Below are 13,804 nucleotides of genomic sequence, written 5' to 3'. Positions count from 1 at the left end.
TAATTTAAATTTGTATTACTTTATCTAAAAATACGAAAAATCTATCCACTTTGACAGTATACTGCAGAACAAGTATGAAACCTAGAATAACGATTTTTGCTTAGTGATGTAGAATTTTGTCTACATTTATCCGGTACCAAATTTAATAAATAAATATTAATTCTACAAAATGTGTCATGGAGATAATAATTGGCCGCCTCGATCAGGTGATTTGACACCGTTGGATTTCTCTCTTTGGGAATATTTAAAAGAAAAAGTGTACGTCAATAATCCAAGAACAATACAAGAGCAAAAGGATGAGACAATTCGGCACATTAACGCCATTGAACCCCAATTATGTCTCAGAGTCATTGAAAATATAGACCATCGGATAGAGGTATGCCACCGAAGCCACACAATGGTTGAAGAGTGGCCGAAATTCATTTTTTTCATGTTCGCCAATTTGGATAATTTTTTGGTAATTTGTTGTCAGATATCAGAATTTTATGATTCCGTAATATTAGGCTGATATATTTATTATTTGTTTGGACAGACACAATCGAAGTTCATATATGTTCGCTTGTTTAAAATGGCATGCAAATTTACTGCATATTCAATCTTTTGGTACAATCACAGCAAACTTATCATTTGACTTTGTTGTATATTTTCGTAAATGACAATTGCCATAGATGAGATTTGCATTAAAAAAAGTTGGAAAAAGTGCCATATAAAAAATTTCGTAGAACAAAATATAAACAACATCAAAATTTCAATGTTCATCGCTGTTTAACGAAAGATGTCCTTTTAAATATTATTTTTTATTATTTAAAAAAATTACTTATTCATGTTTTTTCTATGGGAGATGGGCGTAAAAGTGGGCGGATCAGGTATATATTTTCAGGAACCCATTCTACAATTATAATATTTATTTTTTGAGAAAATTGAGTTGATGCATTAAAAATCAAGGGAGTTATGAAACTTTTTCAATACAATTTGTATGGGAAGTGGGCGTACAAGTGGGCGGATATTTTTTAAATTTCACACTAATGATTCTGAGTGCTTAAAAATGCTATGTGCCAAAAATCAATGCCGTAGGTCAAAATTTAATTTTCACTTTGTATGGGAGGTGGGCGTAAAAGTGGGCGGATCATTTTGATTTTTAAATTTTTTCTTGATTCAAATAAAAAATGCCTATGTGTCAAGTTTCATTGTCCTTGGACAATTCCTTCTATTTTTAGCCGCTCGTTGTATGAACTTCAACCAATGTGAGCCATGGCGAGCATTTGGCCGATATCGGAAATGAAGTTAGAATTCATTATAGCCTTTATAAGAAATAGTAATTGGCTATCTACACCAAACATAGTAATCAACTCGGGGTGAGCTTAAACCCGTCAAATGACTTGAGCTCACTAAATTTCTCCTCATCTGACCTCTCTATCTATAAACCTCTGCCTCTCTCTCTCTTTTCTATTCTCTTTTCAGGCAACACAAAAAGACCAATCGGGTCGGGATAGAGGTCAGTTCCGAAACTAATCTATTCAATTTTTAAAATATTGATCCCATAGTAATGCTTGTGTATCCTAGTTTCAAAATATTTTCCTAAAAAAAATTTTGTGGCTAAGACCATTCCACAGAGCTTGTCATTTTACCATAAGAGTAATGTATATAAAATTTCGTGGTATTATCTGTAATACAAAATGTGTTTTTAAGCCTTTTATCGGGATGGAATTGGAATTTTAAAAACATAACACAAAAAAGATGCCTCCAAGGCATCTACTGCTGCTAGTGTATGAGCATAAACCAGTGACTTCACAGTAAATAATCGATAGGGATCAAATCAAACTAACTTGGAGGCCAATTGACGGGTTCACTTCACGAATTCTAGTTATCGCCAAATTTTGATTTCAATAAATCCCCCCTCTCTATATTTTTGGTGGTGCTTATAAAAACTGTCAGAGAGCACTAATATGTTTATGATAACTCAAACTATGGCAATAGTAAATCTTATTTATTTACTACAATTTCTAAGTGCAGCAAACAATTTTACAACTAAATACCTTTAACAAATTAATTTAGAAATGTATTTCCTCTAACCACTACACATTGCCTTTCAACAATTTCAAAAATCTTGATCATATATAAGTGTTATGTGAATTGAAATGTAGCAAACAATTTTATTTAAACTCGTATTACTTCAACATAAGTATTTTGTAATAAAGAGTCTGTCAGTCAGTCATACGGTCCACCTACCGTATTTTACTCAAACCATAAATATATATTGCTGTCCTTTCACAAGATTATTGCAATTGACCTCAATCAAGCAACATAAAATCGTAATACTACCACTGCAGTGATTATCGTTTGTAAGGGTTTAAGTATATGTATGTCTGTAAATAAGTGTATCTCTTATGTACATACATACATATGTATATAAGTTATATACATATACAAACAACATTAAATATTTCCTTTTAATACTTTTGCCAAGTCATCATTAAAATAAACATGAAACTTATTCTTAGTGTGGTTTAAGTAGGACAATAAGGACAATAAGAAAGAAAAAACCAACTCTTTTCTTTTATAACTTGATTTTTTTTTTTTGTTGTACCATTCTTTTTGACAACAAGCATTGTTACCAGAAGAAACATTTACAAACATATTTTTGATGATGTTCATAGAGACAGTGGGCCAAATACGTTTCCCTAGCAGACAAAATAGTTGATATTCTAAATTCTATAGCGTTGGGAGTTTAGTACTTTAATATATCTAGCAATGATCTTTCGAACAGCCCCACTATGCTTCGTACTCTGTATACAAAATATCCATATGTAAACTAAATGTGCTTTTGTAATCGTATGTTAGAGTGTATCTGTAGTATGTTACAATATTTGTATAACAATAACAACAAAAACAACAGCAACTACAACTACAACTAAAACAACAATAATAGTAATAATAATAAAATCTCTGCTAATGCATTATGCTGATGCATACTTGATGTTCGTTGGTTGGTTGGTTGGTCGGATGGTTGGTTTGGATGGCTGATTGTTTGGTTTAGTTTGCAGATGTAGATATATACATTAGGATGGTGCTTTATCTGCACTTTTGTGATTTTCGAAGGTCTAAAATTGTTCTTCGTTATCCAAAATCAAAATGCTGAAAAAATTATTATCAAAATCGGATAAAGTTTAAAGGTTGCACATTTTATTTGAACAATATTGTTATGAATTTGCAATAGCGATTTGAATTTAACGGTCTGCAATGTTCCGGCAACATTTGAGCGTTTAATGGAACGAGTGTTGAAAGGACTTCACTGGAAGACATGCTTGGTGTACCCCGATGACATAATTGTCATGGGGAAGTCTTTCGATGAACACCTGAAAAACCCTGAAGAAGTCCTTATACGCCTATCAGCGGCCGGACTAAAACAGCGTAAAGAAATGAGCATTGTTTCAGAAAGCAGTTAAGTATTTAGGGCATCGCGTAACAGCAGACGGCTTATCAACAGATGAAGATAAAATACGAGCCGTAAAGAACTGGCCTCGTCCGAATTGCGCAGTTTTGTACCGAATTTTGCCAGTGTTGGCGCAAGCTTACTTGAGCTAACCCAGAAGTAACGACCGTTCTTGTGGAGTGATTCTCAAGAACAGGCATTCCTGCTGTTAAATGATTTGTTGTGTACAGCACCAATTTTGGCATATCCCACCCCTGCACAGTGGATTATATAAGTTGTATGCATCTCAAAATTTATTTTTGCAACTGATTGAAATTAACCATATAACCAATTGTATCGTAAAGTTAAGATGTCAAGCAATAATTATTTGTAGAAATTATAGTTATTATGTCAACAGAAGTATTCGAAAATGTAATATACAGGGGTTTACGCGTATAAAATTGTAAAGAACTAAGTCTCAAAAGTAAACAAGATAATATATTTAATGTGTATTTTCTAAAAAATAAAACTGTTTTGTTGGGAGATACGAGGAAGGACTAATGGGAGCCATTTAAGCCACTAGCAAGCAGTCGTTGGGGGGGTTCGTGTCCACCTGTCTTCCCTAAATCCACACCAAAATACCCTGAAACACAAATATTATTATAGACTCCTCTAGTTTTGTATTTAGTGTTGCTAATGGTCAACATTGCCGATAATTCTCCTTTATGTCTTCAAGATGTTACGAAGACAAACGTCTCATGACCCACCCTACCTTTGGTTTTAGCGACGTCAATGTTTACTAAAACCCCAAAACGGATAAAACTCCCTACTGCACTTATACCATCACACAAGAAAATGTATTTACTAGTTTAGAGATTCATTTTAAATTAGTATTTATTACTTCAAAAAATATCAAAATTCATAAAGAATAGAAAATACAACTATCGAAAACTATAAACTATGTTGTATGACCAAAACATCAATTGAAATTCAAATATTCATTATAAATTTAAAATAAAATGGAATGTGCTTATATTAAGTAATATTATGAATCGATCAATTTATTCTTTATCTTTACATGCTATCAATTTAGTTAAGAATAGGAGCAATTAGTTACTGTATACATTTTTGTAGGACACTTTTAGCATTGACTGTACATTAATATAGGTCAGTGATAATTTGTTTTGTTTTACAATTTACTTTGATTCAAAAAAAACAATTTGGTTTGCTCATATTCTTAAAAAAAACATGTAAAGTAAAGACAATAAGAAAATATGCAAATAAACAAATAATGATCAACAATGTAAAAAAAACAATAATATAAAAAAATAAACAGATTCTCTCACTCACCACTTACATTCTGCAGCAGCACGATGAGGCCTCTCGAACTTACTCCAGATGAAATGTGTAGGTAGCTAAATATAGGGTTTTTGTTTAATATTTGTTTGTTTGCATAATATTGGGAATTAATGGGTATTATTGAATCGATCGCATAACACAGTATATATATTTATAGGTAATTTGTAAATGTTTGTAATTGTAATTTGTAAATTTAATTAAGTATCATAGTTTCTAACCATTATGTTATAATAGCTCAATTAGGTATATTAAGATAATTTAAAAAAAATATAAGTTTTAAGTTAAGGTTTTGTAGTTATAAATTTCAATGTGCAATAAAATTTATATGAAAATATTACTTTTTAATTATTTTTTTATAAATTTAATATTTTAACAAATTTAAAAGAATTTTAGGATAAATGTTGAATATTTAATTAAATTTAGTTTAGTGATTTTTTTATTGTTGGTTTAACGAATTTTGTTTGACTTTACGAAAATTTAGCAAGCTTGATGATATTATAGTCTGATATCTAAATCAGATACAATGTAGCATTTATACAATGTAAAGTGTATAAATGTTGGAAAATATGTAATTTTTGGAGATTTTATGATTGATCATCAAATGTTTGTGAAACCCTAGATTAGTTTTACGAAACTGTGTATTTGAGGAGACAATAATTCCCAAATATAATACTACTTATATACTGGCATCAGATATTCGAACGCCAGTGAATATTGCCGTAGTTGCCTCTGGATAGAAATGGTACAAAATATGGAATCCGGTAGCATATACTGGAGCATTAGCAGAGCTTACAGGTCATATAGTTATACTTTAAAGTCTCGTGTCCGGAAAGATCGGACCCGTAGGATGATTTACGGCCACTGACAGACCACTCTGCTTTAAATCGCCTGGGAAATGTGATTTTCCTATTGAATTTTTTTGTTGAAATTAGTAAATTACCTATGAGATAAATTTTGGAGAAATCTTACTTGAATTTGTCTGTAGAAGGTAAAATTCGACTTTGGGCATAAATTTCCCGATGAATTCCAGGGAACCTCGGATAATTTTTAGTTTTATTTCTTTATTTAACTTTAGTTTCTAATATTGAAATTTAACTTGACTGACATGTATTTAATATTTAAATTATGTAACAATTCAACCACAATTGATTTTAGGTTACTGTTTCACGAGGTTTTTTTTTGGTGTACTTTACGCTTTGATGATCACAAAAAGAAAGAAAGAATTTAGCTCTGAGTACTTTGAGTGTAAAAGATGGTAAAACTTTTACAAAACTTGAACAGTAATCACGATCTGTTATCGAATGTTCGATGGGTGGTGTTCATGACAACATCAGATCAAATACAGAGAAGCTATATTTCTCTAAGTGTTTATATATATCTACTACTCATTTAATTAATCAATTTTATTGTATTATTGCATAAAAATGAGAATCAAAACGAAATGAAAAAAATGATGTTAACTCAAATGTAAAATTAGCTAAGCTAAAGTTTTGCCCATACATTAAAATATTATCTGTATAACAGATATCAATGATGTTAATAAGCGCAGACATAAACCAATTTATTTACAATGGGAAATTTATTTTTACTTGAAGTAAAATACATACACACGCAACATCAAATAAATATTTCTATGATTTATAATAAATATGTATGTATATTGATAAAATATTTAAAGATTTTTTATGGCTTAAATTAAAGAAAAAAATATATCAGACTTTAAGTACTAATATGTTCGAAAAGCTAAATTTTAAAATTTGAACCTTACAAAAATGGCAACAGAACACAACACTTTCGACTTTAAAGATTTGGGGAGCTAAAATTATACCATATTTCACGATGTATTTTTAATTATTGTAATTGTTTTTTTCAGAATTGTTATAACTTGTTGGAAAGGGTATCTTGTCCAGATTCTATCTTAGTAAAGAGGTTTGTACAAGTTGTTAGCAGATTTGAAATTTATTCGTTAAAAATATATGTTTTTTGGCTTACCTACGAAACTTTGACTAGGATTTTAACTATTGGCGCCGATTGCCGCCGATCTAGTTTTAACACAGAATTAAAGCTTAACTTATTATCTAAAAGATATATAAAAATTAGCTGCCTTTTGGTGCCTATAAACAAATGGCATGCAAAAACGTTGAGCAACTCAAAAATTTAAGAAAAAAAATTATCAACTTTTTTTGATTTTAGTTGCTTTTCATGGCTTATTTTGCTATAACTATATAAAAGTAAATTTAGTTCTTAACAAAACCGTGCTTTAATTTTTTAACGTGATAAAAACTGTAAAAGTTATTCAACTTTTCATTAACACCTTTTACAGTATTTTCTCCCTCAGCGCATATGCATAAAAAAAAACAAAAAACTAAGTATAAAAATAAACTTTGTACAATTTTTAATTTACAAGGTAAATTTTTTCGAAGAAGTTTAATAAGTTCTGCAAATATAAACCGATTTTAACAAGTAATATCTCATTTTTGTCTATATAAAATTATCTTTAAAACACAGTGCAAAACAAATATGTTTTGAACGAAAAAATTAAAATAACTATTGTTGAATTTGAAAAATTACGAAAAAAAAAAATGCTAAACTTTTTACAAAAACTTTCATAATTTCATGAAATATTCAGATATTTATAAAAGTCTAATTCGATGACTCTCCATAATTGTTTAAAATTTTTGAATCGGTCTAAAAATATGTGAGTAACAGGTACTATACTAAAATTTTTCACTGTGCCCTAGGGCGAAGTTTGCGCTACACAGCGATGTGAGTGTAGACGAAGCATTTCCACAAGTATCACTATGGTCAGCACTTCCAACTGAGAACCGATCATTCTGCCCTCAGGTGGTTGTTGCAATTTTAGCAACCTGAAGGTCAACTAGCTCGTTGGATTGAGCGGCTTCAGAGCTATGACTTTAGCATCGAGCACCGGAAAGATTTGAAACAAGGCAATGCGGAAGAAGAAGGTAGAAGGCCAGCCCGCAATGAAATATCGGCCCGAAAGTCCACTGATGAAATCATATACCAAATTGATGCCAAAGCCAAATATCCATGGGGCTAAGGCTGGCGCAGATCCAGGTCAACCATTTGGGGGACAAAATTTATTCTACATTTTTTTTATTACTTTTTATACCCTACACCACCATAGTGGTACGTTTGTGCAGATGTTTGTAACGCCCAAAAATATTAGTCTAACACCCACCTTAAAGTATACCGATCGACTTAGAATCACTTTCTGAGTCGATTAAACTTTCTGAGTCGATTAATTTCCTATTTCACCCCCTCTGGATCCCCGCCTGGGATAAAGTTATTTTCTGTATTTGGTGGGACCGAAAGAGTCCTATCTGTTATGAGCTACTTAGGTCTGACGACATCATCATATGGAACCTGATTCGAACGCTACTGATCCGTTTGACAACACTCGCCCACATGTTACAATACCTGTTAAAAACTATTTATACCTAGTTGACCGCCCCGACTTCGCCCGTTGGCATTTACTAATGTTAGTTCTACAAGTTTCTCCAACCCACATACACCTACCTGTTCTCATTTATTTGCAAATAAAATATCTAAATTTGTACTGCATACTTTAGGGTGCTTTTTTTATTACAGTTGACTGGACCCAAAAAAAATATTTCCGAGTTTTACCCGGAATTTTTTCTTTTTTTTCTTTACAAAACATCTCCTGAAAATTTCGAACCGAATAAAAAAAAATCTGCCAAATCGCTCCAGCCGTTCTCACGTGATGCCATTACATACATGGACCATTTAATTTTTATATATATAGATGAAGTGATTGGGAAGTTTCACCATAGTTCAGGCATTGCCAATATTTCTTCAATCAAACGCGGAACGTATCTTGCAAAATATGGGCCGCACTAGTTTATGTATACACTTGTCTGTCTATATAAGTATTTGTGTGTAGTTCTGATATGGTTTGCATCAAGCAAATAAAATGTTTTTAAGTATATAATGAGGATGTTAAACAGACATACATTACATCCACAAAAATACAAATTCTTACATGCAGTATGTATTCCTGCTACTCATTGCACATCTATGCATAACATGTGTGTGTGGTAATGTTCCACATAAAAGAATGTTTTATTATTATATTTCCATGTACGATTCCACACTCAAAGGAATTATGAAGTTTAAAATAATTCAAAATTCATTTTTCTGTATGTTGATGTAAGATTTTTAGAGCTCAATATTTTATATTTCTGTAGAAGTTTGCGGAAAAAATTACGCGCCTTAAGATTAAAAAGAAATCGAATCTTAAAAACTGTGTGCAAAACATATATCCTACTAAGAAAACACAATACTTTGAATAAATTTATATTGTAAAAATGTTTCAAATTAAAAGCAAACAATTTTAAAAAATATCAAATTTTTAAGTCATAAACCCAATATTGAATAATATTTTTATCCGAATAATCGGCTTTCGAATTTATCAGGTCTAGTAGTACTTCTAAGCTTCAATTGTACAAACATATGTTGTAGAAATAATCGATTATTTTTGTATACGAATAATCGGTTATTCGAATAAAATTTATTCATAAGTTATTTAACTTATCAAGCCCAAAGAATTAATTAATTTTTATAATTTATAAAAATAAATTTTAGAATTTAATCGTTAATCTGTTTATGTTTTCGTCGAATAATTTAAGTAGCTGCTCAAAATATATCCCCTTGAAAGTTTGTTGTATTTTTCATATTTTCATTTTAATTGTGTAAAATATTGACGTTTAAATCCATCGTTCATTTGGTTTAATATTCGTTAAAGCTTGAGTTTAAAATTTGTTATTAATAGATTTTTCACTATTTTTAATCTAAAATAAATGTATTTTATTATATTTTACTAAAATTCGATAGATTAATCGGTTATTCGAATAAAATTAATTTTCCCATTTTTTTTTCGTAAAATATCTTAAAACTAATAAGATATTTATCTAACTTATCAAGCCCAAAGAATTAATTAATTTTTATAAATTATCAAACAATATTTTTATCTGAATAATCGGTTAATCGCATTTAGGAGGTCGTACATGACTTATATGATTCAATTGTTAGTGTATGAATGCTTAATTTAGCGGAGATAATAAAGTTTAATAATTTGCCAAAATTCTAACGATTATTCGCAAATAATTGGTTATTTTTTTCGAATAATCGGTTATTCGAATAAAATTTATTCAAATTAGTTTTTTGTGAAATCATAAAATTAATAAAACTTATGAATTCCAAGCAATTAATTATTTTTTTATAAATTATCGAATAATATTTTTATCTGAATAATCGGTTATTCGAATTTATGAGGTCTAATAAAATTAATTTTTCCATTTTTTTCGTAAAATATCTTAAAACTAATAAGATATTTATCTAACTTATCAAGCCCAAAGAATTAATTAATTTTTCTAAATTATCAAATAATATTTTTATCTGAATATCGGTTAAACGAATTTAGGAGGTCGTGCATGACTTATATGATTTAATTGTTAGTGTATGAATGCTTAATTTAGCGGATATAATAAATTGTATATTTTACTAAAGATCTAGCGATTATTCGCAAATAATTGTTTTTTATTCGAATAATCGGTTATTCGAATAAAATTTATTCAAATTATTTTTTTTCGTGAAAGCTTAAAACTAATAAGTTATTTAACATATTATCAAAATCAAAGATTTAATTATTTTTTATAAATTATCGAATAATATTTTTATCCGCATAAGCGGTTATTCGAATTAGGAGGTCGAGCAGTACTTCTATGCTTCAAATGTCCAAACTTAGATTGTGGATTCTTAATTTAGTAGACATAATATATTGTATGACATTTTACTAAAATTCTAACGATTAAACGCATATAATTAACTATTTTTGTATACGAATAATCGGTTATTCGAATAATACTTTTTTTTCATTAAATATATGAAAGTTCATATGTCATTTAACTTATTAAGCCCAAAGAAGTAATAAATTTTAAAAATGTATCGAATAATATTTTTATCCGAATAATCGGTTATCCGAATTCGAGCAATACATCTATGCTTCAATCAATACATCTATGCTTCAATTCAAATATTTTATTCGAATTTAGGAAGTCGAGCAATAGTTCTATGCTTCAATTGTCCAAACTTAGTTTGTGTGAACTTAACATATAGCGGATATAATAAATTGTATAAAATTTTACTAAAATTCTAACGATTATTCGCAAATAATTGGTTAAATTATTTTCGAATAATCGGTTATTCGAATAAAATTTTTTTTTTCTTGAAAACTTAAAACTAATAATTCATTTCACACATTACCAAGGCCAAAGAATTAATTAATTTTTATAAATTATCGAATAATATCTTGATCCTTATAATCGGTTTTTCGATTTTAGGAGGGCCAGCAGTACTTCAATTGTTCAAACTTAATTTGTGGAAACTTATTTTAGTGGTGCTAACCTTTACGTTAAAATTAGGCTACGGTTTTCACGATAGAATTGTTTGAAATTTGGCCCAATTTTGGACAAATGATTGTTTCACAGCCATATTGTTTTTTGATCATGATATTTTTAAGCTTGCTGGGACTTGAATAATTTTGTTCAAGTTACTTCCAATTAATATTAATCATACGCCTTCAGTAGTACCAAATATTATAATTGTATTCAAATCACTATAACAGTTAATTAAATCAGTTTAATAACGTTAAAAATATACTTTAGTCTCCATTTGTCTTATATAGTATTTGTTGCCATTGTTTAAGTACATTTTTATCCATAAACCTAATAAACTATCATCTTAAAACTAATCACATTTCTGTGAGTGCATCCTCATTGTCCTGCAATTTCTTTTAACCAACAACTGTAAGTATGAATATGCAAAATAGAACAAAAACTAAAAAACAAGACTACATACTAAAATATTTGAGATTACAGATTAGATAACAATGAATGTGTATTTTTTCTATCGTGATAATACTGCTGCTGTTTCAACTAGTGAGCATATAAAGCTAAAGAATTTCAAGCGAAAAATAAATATGTGGCTGCAGCATACACGTTAGAACAACTAAGATCGATGTAGAAGATTTCGTTTTATTTTTTTTTTAACTCAAACACAGATTTATGAAGAGGTAAATGTTTTCTTTTTATCACATGAAGCAACTTGGAGAGTATGAGCATAATAAAATAGGTTTTGTTGAGAAAGAAAAAGAAGAAGGTAAATATTATTTCACTTACCTTATTGGAGTTTCCATTGAATTTCAATAATTTCTTGCAAGATTTACCCCGACTCTCGAAATAAATCTCTTGGGGCGTGCGACGATGTGTGTGATTCTTTTTCAACAGATTCATGTACGAGGAATTATGAGGGGGCACCAATGTTGCTGAGGCTGCTGTTGCATGGCCATTGTTGCCAGACGGCTGTGTTGCAAGCGACATTATGCCACAATTGTTGTAAGTATTATAATCACCACTAGATGTGGCTGTTTTGCCACGTGTATGACTGCTGCACAAGAGACGACTTAGTATGCCGCAGCAACCAAATGGTGGACTGTTGGACGCCGCTTGTGTACATGATGAGTCCGACGATGTGGTGCGCTCATGTTGTTGATGGTGATTATTAATGCTGTTGTTATTGTTGTGTAGATGGCTGTGTAGATTGCTGTTGTGACCATTGTTATTACTATAACTTCCAGCTGAGATGGTCTTGAGCTCTAAACCATTTGCCGTTGTTGGCTTTCGTAGATTAACATCGATTTCCATTGTTACGAATTGCACTTTATATGCATTTCCGTTGCTAACAGTTATAAAGTGTGTACGAACGGTAGTGTTAGAACCGGAAGTGTGTCGTGCTGTTCTATCTCTTTGTGCTGATGCTCAACTTGAAGATTTATTATATGATATTAGAGGTATTAGAATAGAAACTAATCCTTAGTTGTATGTTTAAGTGTTTATTTGCTTGTGTTATGACACCTTCTAAATATGTAGATATTTGTTATACAATGACTAGGTAACAAGCATATCCGTTTCCTTTAACATCAGCCGGAAGTTACAGTGTTTTATTCATATATGTTTGATTGTTTTTTGTTTTTTTTTTCAATGAAAGTTTAACAGTTTTTTTTTATTTTGTTTTACTTGTTTTAATATTCACAAAATATTTTCACTTTTTAAATATTTTTTTATCATTTTTGTTTTACTTCCGCTTTTAAATTGTTGATTTTTTGTCTTGTTTTTATTGTTTAGTTTATTAATATGCAAATCACGGATGTTTGTATTTTTCTAAACATTTAATATTTTTTCCGTTACTTTTTTATAAATTTTTTTGTTACAGTTTTTTCACTTTTTGTATTTTCTTCTTCCGCTTCTCTTTTTTGTTTATTTATTAACTCTTGTTGTTGTTTTTTTATTCTATTATAAATTGTTGTTTGGTTTACTTGGTTTATTTTGTTGTATGTTGTTGGCTGTTTTGTTGCCAAGAAGTTTTATGTACCCAGTTGCTTAAAGGACTTTAGGACCTTTTCATTGTTTTCATTAAGAATCATTTTCTTAATGTTCTTGTCGTCGCTTTTGTTTTCTTTCCTTTCTTTTTTTTGTTTATGTGTTAAACACTCAATTTACAAGTATTTTGTAACTCCTTGATATTTTTTCTGGTCTCATTTTTCTATTCCTGTTTACAATTAATTAAATTCTTGTGTTAATTTAATTATTTAATTAAATTTATAGTAAGTACAGAGTGGATAGAATAGCATTTAGAAAATAATTTTTTTTAAAAAAGTTTTAAGTGGGGGTGTGTAAACATATACCAATATATTTACACCGCCCGACAATCCCAAAAATTTAGGTCAAAATTACTTAATGATTAATAAACATTTTTGATTACTGCCTCCCTAAATGTGTATAGTTTTGTCACAGTGCCAGAATCAAATTTTTTTGGAAACAAATCTGGCATTTCTACATGGCTGGTCTGATCGCAATAAAATTTGCATTTTTTTTATTTCCCATTCGATTTCAAAGACTTTTATATTTCAAAACCTAGCCGACTTTTAAAAAC

The 13,804-nt window shown here is 29.8% G+C and overlaps 1 protein-coding gene across 1 annotated transcript in view; it reads right to left on the bottom strand.

Moving 5' to 3' along the window:
* The window catches only part of LOC135961173 (sericin-2), a 194,072-nt gene extending 181,556 nt beyond the window's left edge, over positions 1 to 12,516 (bottom strand). Inside the window, exon 1 of the mRNA XM_065512668.1 lies at positions 11,992 to 12,516. Coding sequence (XP_065368740.1) covers positions 11,992 to 12,516 — 525 coding nt within the window. The remainder of the gene's footprint in view (positions 1 to 11,991) is intronic.
* Between the last annotated feature and the right edge of the window lie 1,288 nt (positions 12,517 to 13,804).

The sequence above is a fragment of the Calliphora vicina genome, chromosome 5, assembly GCF_958450345.1.
Source record: "Calliphora vicina chromosome 5, idCalVici1.1, whole genome shotgun sequence".
NCBI classification, from domain to species: Eukaryota; Metazoa; Arthropoda; class Insecta; order Diptera; family Calliphoridae; genus Calliphora; species Calliphora vicina.
The sequence above is the reverse complement of the archived record's forward strand: the minus strand, read 5'-3'. Positions and strand labels throughout refer to the sequence as shown.